A 17,247-nucleotide genomic window follows, 5' to 3' on the forward strand; every position below is an offset into this window, starting at 1 on the left:
TCGGCTGAAGATAATTGTCTTCTCTATGCTGTATATAGTTGTCGTCTTTGTGCTGTGCAGTCCTGTCTTCGTGTCAATAAACGTCGTTTTTTTTCTACTGCCGCCTGCTGATTGAGCGTTCTCCACACCATATAACTTCCTTGTTAGGGTTATATGGTGTGGAGAACGCGAATTTCCGAATCCAAACGAACCCGGAAATTTCGTAACAATATTAAACAATAATACAAAACTTTACTGTTATCTCATGGAATGAATGACCCACTGGCATACTTTCCAAAATTGGGGGAGGGGGAACTATACTTCCAGATGAAAATGCAGTAAAAGCTGCTAAGCGTATCTTTCGGACTTGTTAAGTAATCTTGAAATTATCCTACAGTATTTTGAAAGTAACTGCATTTGAACAGAATTTTATTTTAAACAACTTTCAATTTCTCTTTCAAAGCGATAGTTACTTCATTTCATCGTCTTTTAAATATAAATATAACTATATAAAGAAAAAAAAGCTCAAAACCTTTATATTTTAAAATGAAAGTAATATTTACTGAAATTATATATAATTATGTAATATATACAATTTAAATTTTATCATTATTCAATGCAAATATATTAAGTTAAGATATTCTATATATTATTAAAAATTCCACGTATCCTCTATCTCGAAATAATAGCACAAAAGAATGCCTGATGCAATTCAATATATTTATATATATATTGCACAATATTTTCAGCCATATCCAATTTTGAATATCGTTTCACGGTTTTATTTAAATCTGCACTACTGAACTTCTCCAGAATGATTTCACTTAAATGCAGTGAGGGAAAAAAATTAATGCATGCTCAAACTTTCAATTTCTGATTTGAAAGCGAAACGTCACAAAAAAATACTAGTGCACTCAAAATTTGGGAAGAAAAAAAAAAAACTATCATTAATTGTCCGCGAAGTCTAACGGAGAGTAACATTAAGACGTGTAAAAATATGTCATTCTTCAGTGAGTCGGTTCGTTACAGTCTTTTATGCACTGTCAAATTAACCTGTTTTAGACTTATAATCGATCGGAGATGTTCCCTCAAAAGAAATATGCCTATATCGTACATTTAATTTTTCAACACTTAGTTACCAAAGTTGTTATGAAGTGCTTGTATGTACTTTAATAAGACTGCAAAAGTGCTGTTTATACATAAAGAATTACGAAGAAAACCAAAATCAGAAAAATAAATGACTTTAAAGAAAATCTTTTTTCTTCATAGAACACCATGCCATATTTTTTTTTTTAAATTAATGCTTTACTTTTAGAAAAATAAATTTTTTAAGCCACAATACTAAGTCAGTGAATATTTTTTATACAACGAGTTTCAAAATTGACTTATAAATATTGAAATTTGACTACTGTCAAGTTATACGATGAAATGAGAAACATATTATAGAAACGTACGTTTTATTACAATCGTTCAATCTTTCATAATAACTTACCTTTTCTCTTAAAATAACATGTTGTTTCAGATAATATTCTAGAACATTTTTCACAGCTTTTCCTGAGTTATTGCTAGTTTTATTTCCACTTTCATGCTAAAGGAAAAAGAATAAATATTCAGTAAATAAAAAATATGCAATAGAATAAGAAAAATTAAAATCTATTATTGTTGATCTGATTACAGTATAAGATTTTCTACATAAATCAAAAAAATGAATAAGCTTTATTAGATCTTTTTTTAATTCGCAAATCAATGATATAAAATAGATATTCGACGAGAGGGGAAAAAACTGAGAAAACAGTATAAGCACAGAATAAGAAAAAAATTAAGATACGAAAATAAATAATAAAAATGAATAAGATAGGAATTACAAAATATAAAATAAATCTTGAATAAATAGAATCACATCAAAACTGACATTGCCTTACAAAAAACATGGTTGTTTCAGGGCTTTCAAAAAAACTCAAAGCTTTCTTTTTTTTTTCACAAACACATTTTGATTACATAAAAATTATCACAAACCAAACTAAAAACTAACTTCATATTTTGCACAGGCGTCCTTTATGGATTGACAAAAAGAAATATCTTCTGATAGCTCAAATGTATCTGAATAGCTGCCGCAAATCACATTCATTTTACAATCTTCACAAGCTTTCAGACACATCAGTCCCATCATGACACAAAGGGAATACATCTGGAAATAAAATATATAGACATTTATTAAAGATATCTGATTTTAATTCGTTATTTAAAGCAAAGATGTTTAAGTCATAATGTTAACTAATAGAAATATAACAATATAAAGCTTATTTTACTCGATTTTTACAAAGTCACTAATAAAAAAATAAATTAATCACAAGAAAAATGTTTTTCCTTCCTTAAGAATTAAATACACAATCCGCAGAAAAAAACTCTTACAATTAATAATAATAAAAACTCCTCCAAGAGCACAATTTAGTGTGAATCCTTCAAAATACTTTCCTCCGGTTTATACACCGATTCCAATGCGTCTTGCATAGCCGAAATGGCTTCTGAGAATTATAATTTGAGATAGCTTGTAAATATCGCATAAGTCTTATCTAGAGTGGAAAGGCGCCCAGTTTTTGGGACGTCTTTGGGGGATATATTGTCCCCCATTCATGACAGTACTATTTATAGCATTGAGACAAGTTAAAGCGAAGGTTCCAAAAGCTTGCTGCATAGTTTCTTCAAAGCATTTACCGATGTTATGTTAAATTTCACAGAAAATAGTTGCTCTTATATTTTTGAAATATAAAACATTTTTAAACACACAATACAGTAGTTTACGTTTCTACTCATAAAACAGTGACAAATCGACGTAGTTCCTTTCGAAAAAAGAGCAAATGCAAACCCAAGATAAAGCGACACACTGTCATTGCAATAGGGTTCACTAAAGTATCAAAATTGAATTTTTTCATTGTCATAATTTGTGAAGTAAAATCCTTACTTTCGAATATTCCCCATTAGGAAATTGCGATTATTCTCAGATGATAGCATTTATCCGTCTTACTACAGATTAGAAATAGCCTCCACTAGTTTTCTTTGTTCAAGATTAATTTTGCTGCAAGGCGGATTTAACCCTATATGGATTCTTAGACAATGCAAATCTCGGAGCTTTCTCTTTCCAATCTATAACTTCCACACAAGGAATATTTTTAATTGTTCTTTATTATTTGTGTAAGCAATTTTAAGTAGCAAATTCTGAGCCTTTTCAAGAAAGTTGATTTCTCATATATAAAACAAATTAAGATTTAAATTTAAAACTATTTTAAACAAAATTGTAAAAAAAACCTTTGAGCACAATTTAAATTCTATTTAATTATAGAATCGGACATTTTATAAAAACATGAAGCAATATATTGTTTAAAGATTTTAAACAATATAAAATTTGTAAAAATAATTATTTAGGAATATTAGAATAACCTTTTAGCCCTTAGTTAACATTTCATTTGAATTTGAAATAGTTCGCGTACATGGTCCTTCTAAATTAAATGAAAGCATAAATTAATATTCTCAGAAAATATCGCAAAAGAATGCATGAAAATTTTGGAGGCCCCAAAGTAGTTGTATACTTTGCCTATTTGATTATAAAACCTTCTTTCGTTTTATAAAGACTATGGTTTACATTTTGATTATAAAAATATAGCAAATCAAAGACAATATATAAGTATCGATAAAAGAACAATTTTTTGTTCCTAACCATGACAATACATCCAATTTTTAGTTTTCAGTTCTGAATTTGTAAATGAAATATGCTAAAATATGCTTTGATAAATAAAAATTCCATTAAACAAATCTCAACACACGTATAGTTAAATAAATTTTATTCAATAACTGCACAGAATAAACTAGAAATAAAATGGAAAAGAAGCAAACTATTTAACTTAATAACCCTGCCCCAATTTTATCAAACAGAAAAATTAAAGTAGGAAGAAATGATTATTCCTACAAAGTAATAATTTGACACAATGTAAAAATTAAACTACTTGATCATTTAGCTTTGTGAAATTTATTCACAAAGAATCATATAATTACTGAATTTTTGATGATTTCTACTGAGTCTTCATTACTTCAAAAATTTTATTAATTTAAAAAATTTTATAACTAATCTACTATACTGATAGTAAAGAAAAATTTTTTTAGATATCCTTGTTAAATTATTTAAGTGTTTAGAGATAGACTTTTCAAAAACATGCATTTAAATTAGTAGTTTTTTGTTGAATTTATGATGTTTATCTTCCTTTTTCACAACGAATGCCATTACTTCCATGCAACTAAAAGATTCAAAAGGAAACGGCAATAATCCATTCCTCCCTCTTTTTGCAAAGCTTGTAAGGACAATTGAATAACAACTTGATAATCAAAATGAAAAAGTGAAATGAAATTAATAATGAAAAACCTTAAAAATCAATTAATAGTGTGTACAAGAAGTTGATTTTTTTTTCTTTCTTTAACAGTAAGTTTTAATAAGCATTTTGATTTGTGCAAACTTTTTATGACTAAAGATGCTAACATTTTATGACTAAAAATGCAAAATAAAACATAATTCCTTCTAAATTAAGAATTTAAAAAAAAATGTATTTTACGAATTTTTACCTTCTTTTTTTTATTCGTCTCAAGCGATGATGGAAAAAGTATATCACAGATGACCAAACTTTTTCCCGGGATGGGCTGCAAGTTATGAAGTGCAGAGATGTCGAGAGCTTCACTAACAGCCTTTTCGTAATCATCCACAAGATCGTGTGAAATTTCATTGACTCTAAAGCAAATTTCAAAAACATCGTTAAACAAAATAAGTAACAAAAAAAAAAACTAATTAAATCACAGAATTTTTGTTCAAAAGCAAAATAATGAATATTTAAGATAATATTCTTCAGATTTACACATGACATTTTTTTTTTTTTTTTAAGATGCTTATAATGGGAAGCTGGCCGAAAGAAAATGATATGGAAAAATCGCTAAGCTATACAAATAATGAATAGTTTCAAACTTTTGAAATTCATATAAAATTCCAAATATTTCTTTATTTTGTGATGTTTTCATTTTAACTAGCAAGTTATAATTGCCAAGTTTTAAGCAGCTTTAAATCAGCGGGAATGGTCTCTCTTAGTGTTTCTGAATAATTCCTCTAATAAAGGTATCGCCTTATCGTAAATTGCTGACCTTATTGCAAAGCCATGACTACCGCGAATTTACTATCTTTGGAATAGGCGCGAGAGAGTCTTTGTTCTCTTATTTATATAACAATAAATTGCAATGTTAAGCAAACTTTATATACGCATATAGTTAAAAGCCATTGGTAACTTTCATGCTTTGCTCAACTTACAATAGCAGCAATTATTATTCTGAAGTGGGCCGTCTTTGACAACAATGACGGTTGCTACTTTTTGAGGGAGGCTATCGATTTAATATTTAGACTGACAAATGATCTAACCTTTATTGGATTTGGTCAAAAATTTGATATGGATCTGATACGATAAAACTGTGTACCAAATTTTATGTATCTACGTCTACTTTTTTAGTCATCGTTTTCACAGGCACATGAATAGATAGACATAGTGGAAATGGATTCCAAATTCGAAATTTGACAGACATCAACAAATTTGGTTTCAAAACCATATACCAATTATCATCCTTCTAACTCAATGTGGTTTTGAGTTATCGTGTTGACAGACAGCTATAACTCCAAAAATGTGTTTTTAGGAGAATTAGGGAATTACTTAAGAGAATTACAAAATCTCCAGGCCAAATTTTTTGATGATTACTTTCTTTTCATTTTGTATATTTCGCATTTAAACAATTTCGCATTAAAGAGTGCCGATTTTGTTTTTTAAAACGACTTCTGGATAGTTGTTGTTGAACCATTTAGATAATATGAAAAAGAATTAAGAATTGAATTTGTTTAAATTAGCATGGGAAGTTGAATTTCGTCTGCTAAGATGGAAATTAACTTATCATATAATACAAGGATTTAAATTTCTTTAAGAAAACCGAAGTTAGTTCCACTCACTATTCACTATTTCAACAATAATGTGAAGTGCAAATTCTCCAACATATTTCAAAAATCTGCGCACTCATTTGCGTTCAAAAATTTTATCAAAGTGGATTTTTTTTTTTTTTAAAGTTCTATGAAATGAATTCAATTCATTCTTTTTAAAGGAATAATTTTTAAATAATTTTTTGAGGCAGTGCCTTACCCACATACTCAATATAAAATAACTCACAATTAAAAATAAAAATTTAAATAAATAAAAGTCACATTACCTCTCTATTATTCTGTTTCTTCGTTTCTTTTTCCAGGCTGGTTCACCTCTTCTGTCATCGTTTCTTGAATAAAAAGCCTGCCTAATTTCGTTAAGGACTTTGAATGCCTCAAAAAATTGAAGAGGGGTTTGTCTACTATTGACAACAGCGCCCTATTTCACGAGAGTTAAAATATGCATTACAAAGCGTAATACTTACTCAAGCTAACATATTTTTATTTACAACTCACTTAAAAATAAAATAAAAGCGGTTCCCGACACTTAAATGAATCCAATAAAAATCTACAGAGAAGGGACAAAATAGTAATCAGCACTTTTTACAAATAGCTGAAATATCAAAACAGATACTACAATATATTGCAATAACATAGACGCATAAAGAGTGCAAAGCAATATCTTAATACTACGAAATTAAAGTCGAAATAAATTTTAGAAAAAAACCTAAACTTACAAAAGTAATGTGGACAAACGCTAAAATCCATGACTCATCGCAGCCATGGTATTTAGTGATTTTATTTCGAAAACGCGACGGATAATGAAAACAAACCGATTTGAAATATTTACACTATCATCTAATTAATAAAAATGGTGCTTTAAATAGAAGCCTTGATATTTAGAAGCTCTGATATATAAAAACAACAGTATTCCATTACCTTATAACTACATCAAGAAATGAGTGATGCAGTGTTAAATTGATTGATGTAAGTATAATTAATAAAAATGGCATTTTAGTAAAGTAATCACATAAACAGGTGAATATCACGAAGAAGAAAAGTATAAAATAACGTTTTTGAATCCTCATACGTCAGTTATTACAATAACTGCTAATTTATCAGTTTGCTCGAAATGTCGATTCCAAATGAAACATATCAGTAGAGTATCATTTTATACGATATTAGAGCTGCTCTATATTTTCTTCATTTACCAAACGCTTTTGAGATCAGTTTCCTTACTATCAACGCTAAAGACGCTGCGATCAATCACAGATGTTACCACACGACAATTTTATTAAAGATAAACAATATTTCTACAATATTAGCTGTCTTCGATTGAATGAAATTTCATTGTAGAAGGATATATCTATTAGCCTTGGATGGTACCAATATAAAAAAAAATATAATGCCTATAAAGATATAATAAATATAAAGATTTTTTACCGCATTATATTGCTTTAAATAGGAGTATATGGAACTAAAATGTGAGAGGGGATCTAGATTGATTGCGGTTTTTTATTGTATTAATTGATTTAAAAAAACCGAAAGCACTTCAATGTATGGAGAACATACTAGGGACACATGATCAATACTATGGACATCAAATATTAAATAAAAATAATTTCAATTAATAAATGGAAGCAAATTTTAAAAATCTGTAATAATAACACAAACACTAAATGCGTAAAATCGCAATATTCAATATCTGGTTGATAGTTCAAAAATGACCCTCCAAAACTTACCTGAGAGGATAAAGACTCTGTCATAATTTATATGCAGAAGTAACAAAGATGTCCCATCTATGGAATATATTTCAGTGCATTGCTAGGAGAAAATACAGTTGTTTTACCAGATAGAGGAAGTTTGAATTTGATAATTTTCTGCCAAAGAGTCAAGGACTATCATTGCCCAGAAATGGAAGCTGATAATTTTTTTCTTTTATTATCTTATGGTACGGTACTGTCAGTAAAACCTACTGTCTAACCTAAACCCTTAATTGAAAGTTCCTCTACTCGTCACAGTTTACCCACTTCTGCTCTCTCAACTGTTTCACCCAATCAAGAATCCTAAGATAACAAACAATAACTGTTAAGAACTTATTCCAACTTCAACAAGACCCAAATTTTTCTAGCTCTTCCTGAAGGACAAAATTTCTTTTAAAACACTTAGCTTTTATAATTTTTTTAGTTAAAAAAAAAACAAAGTTTCAATTCACCTAATTTTTAGGAAAAACTTTTTTATTTACAAACTTAACTTTCTATCTCCAAAGATTCAATAGAGTTGATGTTATAAGAAGCAATGGTGCTTTTCTTTTATCGTACATAGTTATTATTTTACATTTTAGAATGAAATAATAGATCTCATTTATAAATTAAATGCTCCTCTATCTTTGATAATAAAATTAGATGCTGATATTTTTAGCTCGTGAAATAAGCACAATAACAAAAACAATATTGGATGAAGAAGTTTTGCTTCGGAGGTTAAGTTGAAGCTATTAATTTATGCAATTGTTTATTTAAATACCCTTGTTTTTGCAAACAAATTACATTTTATTTATAAGTTAGTAAAAATTTCAGCCTGTTCGTGACATTTGCAAGTGCTTGTTAAAATATAATTTTGGAAATAAACCTAATTTTACAGCAATTTTATAATTAATTAGTTATTTGTTTTGGTTTTATAATGTTTCATTGTAAAGATATAAATGATATTAATTTCCTATTGATAATAGAAAATTACGAATCTCGGAATTAAGAGGTAAGTTTAAGTAGTAAAAGCGATCCACATTATCTTTTGTTCAAGTTGCGAGGATGACCAGACGTCAAAAATAACGTCATAACATTACAGTAACCGCCATATTCATGCAACAGCTTTTTTCCCCCAAATTATAACAAATTGCTCTAATTCCGGGTTTCCAGTTTTTTCCTGATAACATGTTGACCTTTTTTCTCGCTTTTCTTAAAGCATCAACCCAGGAGATCTCTTTTGTGTAGAGGTGACTCATGCACTGTGGTAGTAAGAGTGGTGTAATCTATATTATTATGTTAAGTTATGTCTTTCGGAATAGCTTATATTTTGCCTTTTTAAATTAATTTTGGAAAATTTAAAAATCAATTGATGAAACTAATAATTGAATTTGATTTAATAAAAAAATTTCTTTCTATAAAAGTTTCCACTTTCCATCAAAAACAGCTTACCATTTCTCGTTGCATTTCCCCAAAAGATTCAAAGCTCAAAAAGGAATAATGTCCATGATGCAACTCCATAATCGCCACGCATAAGTCAGTTCTATTTTCATGCATTTCTCATTTCTACCATATTTTCTGAAACTTCACCACACTTCAGGGGAAAATTCATTTTGTGTAGCTAACCGATGTACAATTTGCAAATATTTGCAAAATAATGTCTTTCTATTTCATATTGTATCCTAATTTTTACATGATTTATTCAGCAATCAATAATTTTGTATATCTATTTTTTTTTATTCTGCATTATATAAATTACTATTATTTAGGATTATAAATATTGGTCCAGTGGAGAAGAAAATATAGATGGCCTGGCAGCCATGGAGATAAAGCACTAATGCCCGATTTTAAACTATATAACAGGTCAGAACAGGACGAAAAAGTAAATATCCCAGGTACCATTTACTGTTGCCAAAACAATGAAGTCAATTGGGGGCGACATAATCATATTATAACCCAGAAGCCACACATTCTCGCCACGATGCAGTATCATCATATTGTTGCATTTTTTTAAACATGGTCAATATTTAAAGATGTTATCCAAACACCAGAAAACCATAAATTTCACATCGTTTACAAATTAATTATCGTTCCTTTATAGTGAAAATAAAAAATAAGGGGAATCGTTACAATAGTAAAAACCAAAAATCACAAATGGTCTCAAAATATATATTATGTATATAGCTCACTTACTTTACTCTTTAAATGCTTCAGCACTTTATCATGATGTTTCTGAGAAATGCCTGATAACATCAAATTTCTTAAATTACGCAGCATCGCCATGTATGGAAGTTTAGAATGATCTAAATATAAAAATATATAATAAAAAAATACACCTGACTATATACTCAAATAGTATACTCAAAACTATAAATAAAGAAAAGTCAATAAATTATTTTTGAATTCTATACAAAAGAAACTAACAATTTATATATCATTAATGGTTTTCCACTAAGCCTAAATTAAACAATTAGAAGTAGGTAAAATGCATTAAAAACCAACAAACTAAAGGAAGTTTACTGTGTAACTACTTTTGACAAATACATAAATAAATCTTTTAAAATTGGATTATCATTTTTTAAAAAATCTAATTTACTTATCTTGTTACTCTGCTGAGAGTTTGATGATCAATAAAAATGAGAAAAATGAATAATTTAATCGCGAAAAGAAATGAATGAACAAGCAAGAGAAAGATAAGTCGTGGCTGGACGCCAAGGAAACCGGTAAAGGACACTGCATAAGTAATTAATTTGTGGATTTGAAGACCAAAAACAACACTTTCTCCTTTCGAATTTAGAGGGATTAGAGCTGCAGTTCGACAAACTTAAAGCACATGGTACAAATCTTTTTTTTTTTTTTCACTCTCATCTAAAGTTTGCCTTTAATCTTTTTTTTTTTGTTTGTTTGTAGAAACGTATTTGGTTTACTGATTATGCAATTTTTAATTAGAAATCATTTTTCTAAAAACGCACAAAGATGATTTTCTAAAAATTATTTAGATGAAAATTTTTATAAGTGGCAGTCAATTATTATTAATTATTACATATAAAAAATGATAAACATTGCGGATTTTCAAAAATTTGAATTGCAGATTCCATTGCGCCAAATAATTGAAGATAAAAATGCACTAGCTCTATGTCGGATTTAATGCCGTTAAAAATTCTTAAAACAAGAAAACCCAGAACTAGCGAAAATTTCAGAGCAAAATTTATTTTAACGATTGTTTGTTACGTGGCAATAACGTAAAAAATGCATTATTTTATTTCCCAAATTTATTTTATAATAGAGATTATGTATGAATTGTTGGTCGCATAAAAGAATAACATCATCTACCTAAAAAGGTGTAAAAGAACAAAAATTTTGAAAAACATTTGAGAAATGTTAATAGATAAAGCAATAATTAGTGAAATCCAATATCATACCTGGCTTTAAAATTCAAAAATTTAGGATATTTATGGGTAAACCAGATTTTTGTTTATAAATGCAATTTCTTGATGAATATTTTTTTGCAGCACTGCTGTTTCCGAGATGACGAGCCACCATCGCGTTAATAATTTTTTTTTTCAAAAAAAAATTGCACTTTATAATATGAAAATTTATCCATCTTATGTTAAATACTTTTGACTTATAAAAAAACCTTTATATCTTTAATATAAAATGAATTGTCAACAAATGCTGTACCTATTAACTGTTCCCAGATTTCAGGTTTATTTCCACGAGCTGATATCTGAGTCTCCCATGTTTCCGGTACAGGCAATTTCATTCGTTGTCCAGCTCTTCTAGAATCCCACAAGCCGTCCAATTTAGTTTTCCTAAATGCTTCAGCTGTTTCTGGATATCTAAATGTGCATTTTAAGAATAAATTCACCTCATAATATCGAATATGAAATTAATATAATACAAATAATGCTACAGATAAATAAAAAATCCATTTTTTTCTAAAAAATAAATTCAAACTTAAATTTTTAAAAATGAATATCAGAGAAAAATTTAGTAACTGAAAAAGTATCAATAATATAGTTACGAAAAATAAAAAAAAAATGTAACAATATTTCAGTTTAAAATAAAATAACACATACTTTTTTCCAAGAAGGCATAAAATTTGATTAGCAGGAGAATCCAAATGTAGAAGTCGTATCAGCTGTTTTAAAGTGAAGCCATTTGTCTTTGAGCTTTTCTTGTCTCTATTGTATTTAGCTATAGAAAATATGCAAACATATAAAAAAAAATATAACAGACTCAAAATGTAAAAAAAAAATGTTATTGGTTAAATAAAATAGTACAGATATTTAAAGTGAAGAAATGTCAAAAAATTGCAATTGATTTTCACACATTTTTTGACATTTAAAAATGTAATGCTTTAATACATACCTAACTGATATTCATCAAATTTTGAAAATGATTTAGCCATAACTTTTTTTAGAGCTGAAGGCAGAGATCTGTTCTTTAATCTCGAGTCGGAAAACACCTACAAAAAAGATTTTACACATACAGTACACTATATTATCAAAATAGTTGTAAAACTATCGAAAATAACCGATACAAAATTAATATAAAATTCGAGTCAAGTTCTTAAACACAATTTAGTTGACAAAAAATTTAAATATATAAAACAAATTCTTAATAGTTCAACGGGGAAACTGACTGAAAACTAAAAGAGCGTGTGTTCATGAAAAGAACTACCATTTACAAAATGTAAAGGACTACACTTTCAGAAATGAGCAGAACAAGAATGGATAATTCTACGAGGCTGTAATTAACACCGCATAAATATGCCCTTTACATTTGATTCAGTCTAAAATACTTGTATTTTATGTCTATTTTTATATTTTAAGTACTTTAAACTTTAACGTTCACATTTATTAAAGGAAAATTAGGCATCTGTTTAATCTATAAAGAATATTAAAAGAAAATGACTTTAAAGGAGAGTATTGATAAAACAATCCACCAATACTTAACTTTCTACATCTATCCTCAAATTAACAATGTTTAAAAATATATTTAATTTTACATAAAAAGTGTGAAAAAGTATTTAACTTTATCTATAACCGATTCAAAACAAAATAAATAATGTTAAATTTAAATAACCTGTACGATGTCAGAAGTATTCGCTTTGAACAAATTTTGATAATTATGGCAAAGATTTTTTTAAATTGCATCTCCTAAAACTGCAATGGCATGCTATTGCTATAAACTACATTTGTGGTTCAAAAGACATAAATGTGAATGGAAATTTCATAAAATATAAATTATCTTAAATATAGTTTAAAAAATTAAAATTGTAACTTTATTCACCTGATACAATTCAGCAACTTCCATCCAGTCTGAAGGTAGTCTTATGCATGAATCAAAATACTTTTCTAAATAAGGACGTGTTTCTTCATGGTAAGCAGCATAAGACAAAAGAAAATTAGAAGCTGACCTAATATGAAGTTCTTGTCGACTAAAAAGAGCAACCTGAAATAAATAATCTTTTTAGACTGTATGTTTGCACTTTCATATATTTGATATTTATATTATATTAAGAATTATTAATATAGATAAATAGTTAAAAAGCATCTATCAAGAATCATAAGTAAAACTGTAGAAAGGAATATTTAATGACACCCAAAAATTTTAATTTCATTTCGTTTCATTTTTAAAATGTAATTTATATTTATCATATAATTAACTTTACTTAAAATTTTAAGTTTTAAAATTAAAACCAAGCGAGTTAGAATAAGTTTTACAAAGAAAGGAAATCAAAGCATTCTGAAATGACTGATACAATGCTATTAATGCTCTTTTATTGAAATTCTTTAGTGCAATTTGTTATCTTTAAGAAAACTAAACATTTTAAAGAGTAAGTTAAATTTATCCTTCAAATTCATATTCTTGAAGTAGAAGCCTTTTAGCAAATGTACATTTATAATGAAAATTGGCGTTTCGTGAAGTGCAATCGTGGGAGTGATGTAACTTTCATATCACTACCACATTATTTGCACTACAACGCAAATTTGCCCTTCTTTGTGTAAAGGCATTACCTTCGAATAGCGAAAACATCGCATTAGGAGCTTAAGTCATTTTCGTCTCATTTTTCCCTTACGTATTTGAAGATCAAAAATGTTTAATGTAAAATTGTGTTGGATAAAATTATTATATTCAAAACAAAATAAATTAATGAATTTACACAATTATCAGAGAATTATTTTAAATTTACACGATAAAAAAGAAAGTACACTGCCGTACCTATACACAAGGGCATCTAACTGTGGGCTTATTTTTTGAAAAAACATTTTACTTTACCTTGAGGAAAATATTTTATTAATATATTTTTGTACTAATCTTCATACTAAACCAAAACCAGTATAATCTAGTAGAATTTGAATTCATCTTCCACAAAAGGAATACATATTCATTTAGTGTGATCCATTGCATCATCCAATATTATCAAGTTTGATATTGAGAACTGACCGACCTGTTTCCTTTTCAACCAGCGTTAACAATGTTCATAGAATTTCTTGCTCCAGTAATAATTAAACAACTGCGAGTCATTTTCCGCATGGGATGGGGGTCACATCATGTGTCTAGATTAGAACGGTCTGAATTCATTGGAAAGGGAAGCTATGTTTCTAATTTGGCTTAAAATTTATAGAATAGTCATAAATCACTGTTGCCTACCATTGAATTTTGAAAGAAAAATGGTATGAACAGAAGAATTATATTGAATTGAGCATTAAAGACAGGACTGAAATTCTTAGCAGGATGAAAGTTTATCTACAGTAAGTTAATATAACTCTGTAGCGCTGCTGAAAATTTTACAACTATTTTGTCAAATGTAGAAATATCGCGCGCTTTGTGTGTGAACAATAAATGTTGATGATTCCAAAGGGATGGATGTGTAGAAAAAATCCCTCCAATTAACTCTGATATGAGTCAAACAAATGATATTTGAAACCCAACGTGTAGCATTTTTCAAAATCTTGAAAACAATACATATACAAACATTATATAAGTCAAATGTTAAGGAATAATTTCAATAAGCAGCAATTAATGGATAATTATTTAAATTGTTATTTTCGAAATAAATTATAAATAGCCCTGCCTTTAGCTTTTTATTTTTATTTGATGCGGTAAAAATAGTGTTGATGTAATTCAATTTGGTTATTATCATCAATCGGTTAATGTTATCAAAATTCTTAAGTCCCGAAATGATCACACTAAGCGGCAGTTACCGTATTGTTTTAATTGTTGCAGTTTTCTTCATACGCTCAGAATAAGCTATCATTCTGAATAATGCTATAAAATAATTGATTTCAGAGAAATTTACAAAGCTTCGTTTCTTTTATAAATGATTTCAATTTTAATAGAAACAATTAAAATTAGTATAGTTATTATAAGCTTCTTTTATATAATTTTGTAAACCATTCTTTATAAGTAATTATATTATTTGGATGTTTTATTGTTCGGTAAGTTCGTCTTAACAAATGTCACTATCAAATAAAATTTTGGAATCGCATAATATTTCTACCAAATAAACCTTTAGAATCCCATAATCTTTCATACTGCATTTTCACATCTGGTAGTTTTCCTTATTTAGAAATTTTGTTTTCATACCAAACTTAATTATTTCTTATCGAATTTTGCCTTTATTATTTAATCAAATGAAGCGATGTTATAAATCATTGGCTTGTATGAAGATCAATAAAATTAGCAAGATATCTAAAAGTGCATCTCTCAAAACTGCATTATTTCAAGAGCACATTATTCAATACTAAAAAAATAAACTTCAACAATGTTAAAGCGTTATAACTAAAAGAATATTTCCTTAAAAGTAAAAAATGTTTCTTTCCCCCCGAACTTTATGAAAGAACTATTTTCGTTCGATATGCGGGCCCCAAATAACTGTTAAACATAATAAAACTTATTGTAAGAATTTCAGCATGTTTAGAAATATTTCAATTCCAAATGTGAGATTTTTAAAACTATAACCTAAAAACTAGCAAAATAAGCATTGAACAAACATGACTACATAGATACAATATCATATATACATACATTCATACATTTTATATACATTACATACCTTTAAAACAAATTCGGGATCAAAAATCTTTACTTCGTCTGCATATTTCTGAATGGTTACCCGATAGTCATCCGCAGTGTTTTTCAAATTCGAATTATAAATTAATGCCATACTTGTGATATTCAAGAACTGCATCTAAAATAATATTACAAGCAAGTCATGTAATTTTAAAACAGAAATTAAAAAAAATCGCCTTTCTTAAAATTATAGCTAATGCTTTTTTATCCCTCAGATCTTTTAGAACTCTGGAATTCAGTTTAATTAATTATAAGGTATTCGATTAAAATCGTTCACTTGCTTTTCTAAATATGTGCATCAATAACTATTTTGAGATAAAAAATAAATAGAAAATTAAGATTTTAACATCTGTTTCATAAAGCTAATAGTAAAAACAATCTTTAAAACACTTTTAATAGTGTACTAAAAAGTAAAAAATCATTCATTTCAGTTATTATTTGCTTTTCTGGTATTTATTTTATAATTTTTTTTATTATAATTAAAACAGAATCTCACAATCATTTTCATACTAATTCACTGGTGCCCCTTGAACAGTACCAAAATTTAATAAAATTATTCGATTACTTCATTATTAATTTCTTATATATTAAAATAGCATACTGTCGTTGGGACTGTCTACTGGGGAAAATGTTCGATAGTGTCTGGATTCCAGGGAAATTTCAACCATAATATTTAATAAATTTATTTAAAATTATTTTTAAAAGCACGTTTATTCATTTTAATCGTTTTTAACTTTTTAATCATTAATTACTATTATATCATTATAAAATCTTAAAATACTTTTTTTTTTTTTTTTTTTTGCGAATTTAGATACCAGATAATTTATATGCCGTTATGTAGTAAAGGTAAATTGTGCCCGAAATATAATATGTCTTCTTCGTTCCCAGTCATCGTCTTTGTTTAGCAAGGAAAATCGCTCCCAAGGCATGAAATAATTGTTTCCGCTCAACGTCGAATTTGACTTTAAAAACTGGTTTGATCGCATTAATGTTTTGTCTCCAAGGCTCCCTCTAAGACTTGCGTCATGGGACTGCCCTTACTCCTCTGCTGTTACGCCACTGATCACATGGAATTAAATTTTGAATTAATTGATAGATCAATTCATAAATAAATTTTGAAAAAATTAAAATATTAATTCTGTGTAGTCATAAGAAATACACACCAGTATATAAATTTCATATCTGTGTCACACAACAAGTGAGTGAAAATTTCATTAAAAAGAAATTGCATTAATTACATCTACTGCGAATTTCATCGCAAAGTACATAAAGAAAAGAAAAAAGGTAATGTATATCAAATGCGAGACTTATAAATAATTTCTAGATTTAAATCAAATTTATTATTTTTATTATTATATAGATAACTATAGAAAAGACTTAAATCATTATTTCTGACTATCAAAACTGCTTTAAAAGAAAAAATGTTTAAGAAAAGCTATTTCGAATAGAATT

At 27.8% G+C, this 17,247-nt stretch overlaps 1 protein-coding gene across 1 annotated transcript in view; it reads right to left on the reverse strand.

The window, feature by feature from the left end:
* Positions 1-17,247, reverse strand: part of LOC129961002 (telomerase protein component 1-like) — a 148,024-nt gene that overhangs the window by 105,882 nt on the left and 24,895 nt on the right. Inside the window, exons 12-21 of the mRNA XM_056074793.1 lie at positions 15,779-15,913; positions 13,009-13,170; positions 12,085-12,181; positions 11,793-11,910; positions 11,395-11,552; positions 9,907-10,016; positions 6,259-6,410; positions 4,591-4,753; positions 2,012-2,167; positions 1,472-1,567 (exon numbers count right to left, since the gene is read on the reverse strand). Of these exons, the coding sequence (XP_055930768.1) occupies positions 1,472-1,567; positions 2,012-2,167; positions 4,591-4,753; positions 6,259-6,410; positions 9,907-10,016; positions 11,395-11,552; positions 11,793-11,910; positions 12,085-12,181; positions 13,009-13,170; positions 15,779-15,913 (1,347 nt within the window). The remainder of the gene's footprint in view (positions 1-1,471; positions 1,568-2,011; positions 2,168-4,590; positions 4,754-6,258; positions 6,411-9,906; positions 10,017-11,394; positions 11,553-11,792; positions 11,911-12,084; positions 12,182-13,008; positions 13,171-15,778; positions 15,914-17,247) is intronic.

Source organism: Argiope bruennichi, chromosome X2 (assembly GCF_947563725.1).
Source record: "Argiope bruennichi chromosome X2, qqArgBrue1.1, whole genome shotgun sequence".
NCBI classification, from domain to species: domain Eukaryota; kingdom Metazoa; phylum Arthropoda; class Arachnida; order Araneae; family Araneidae; genus Argiope; species Argiope bruennichi.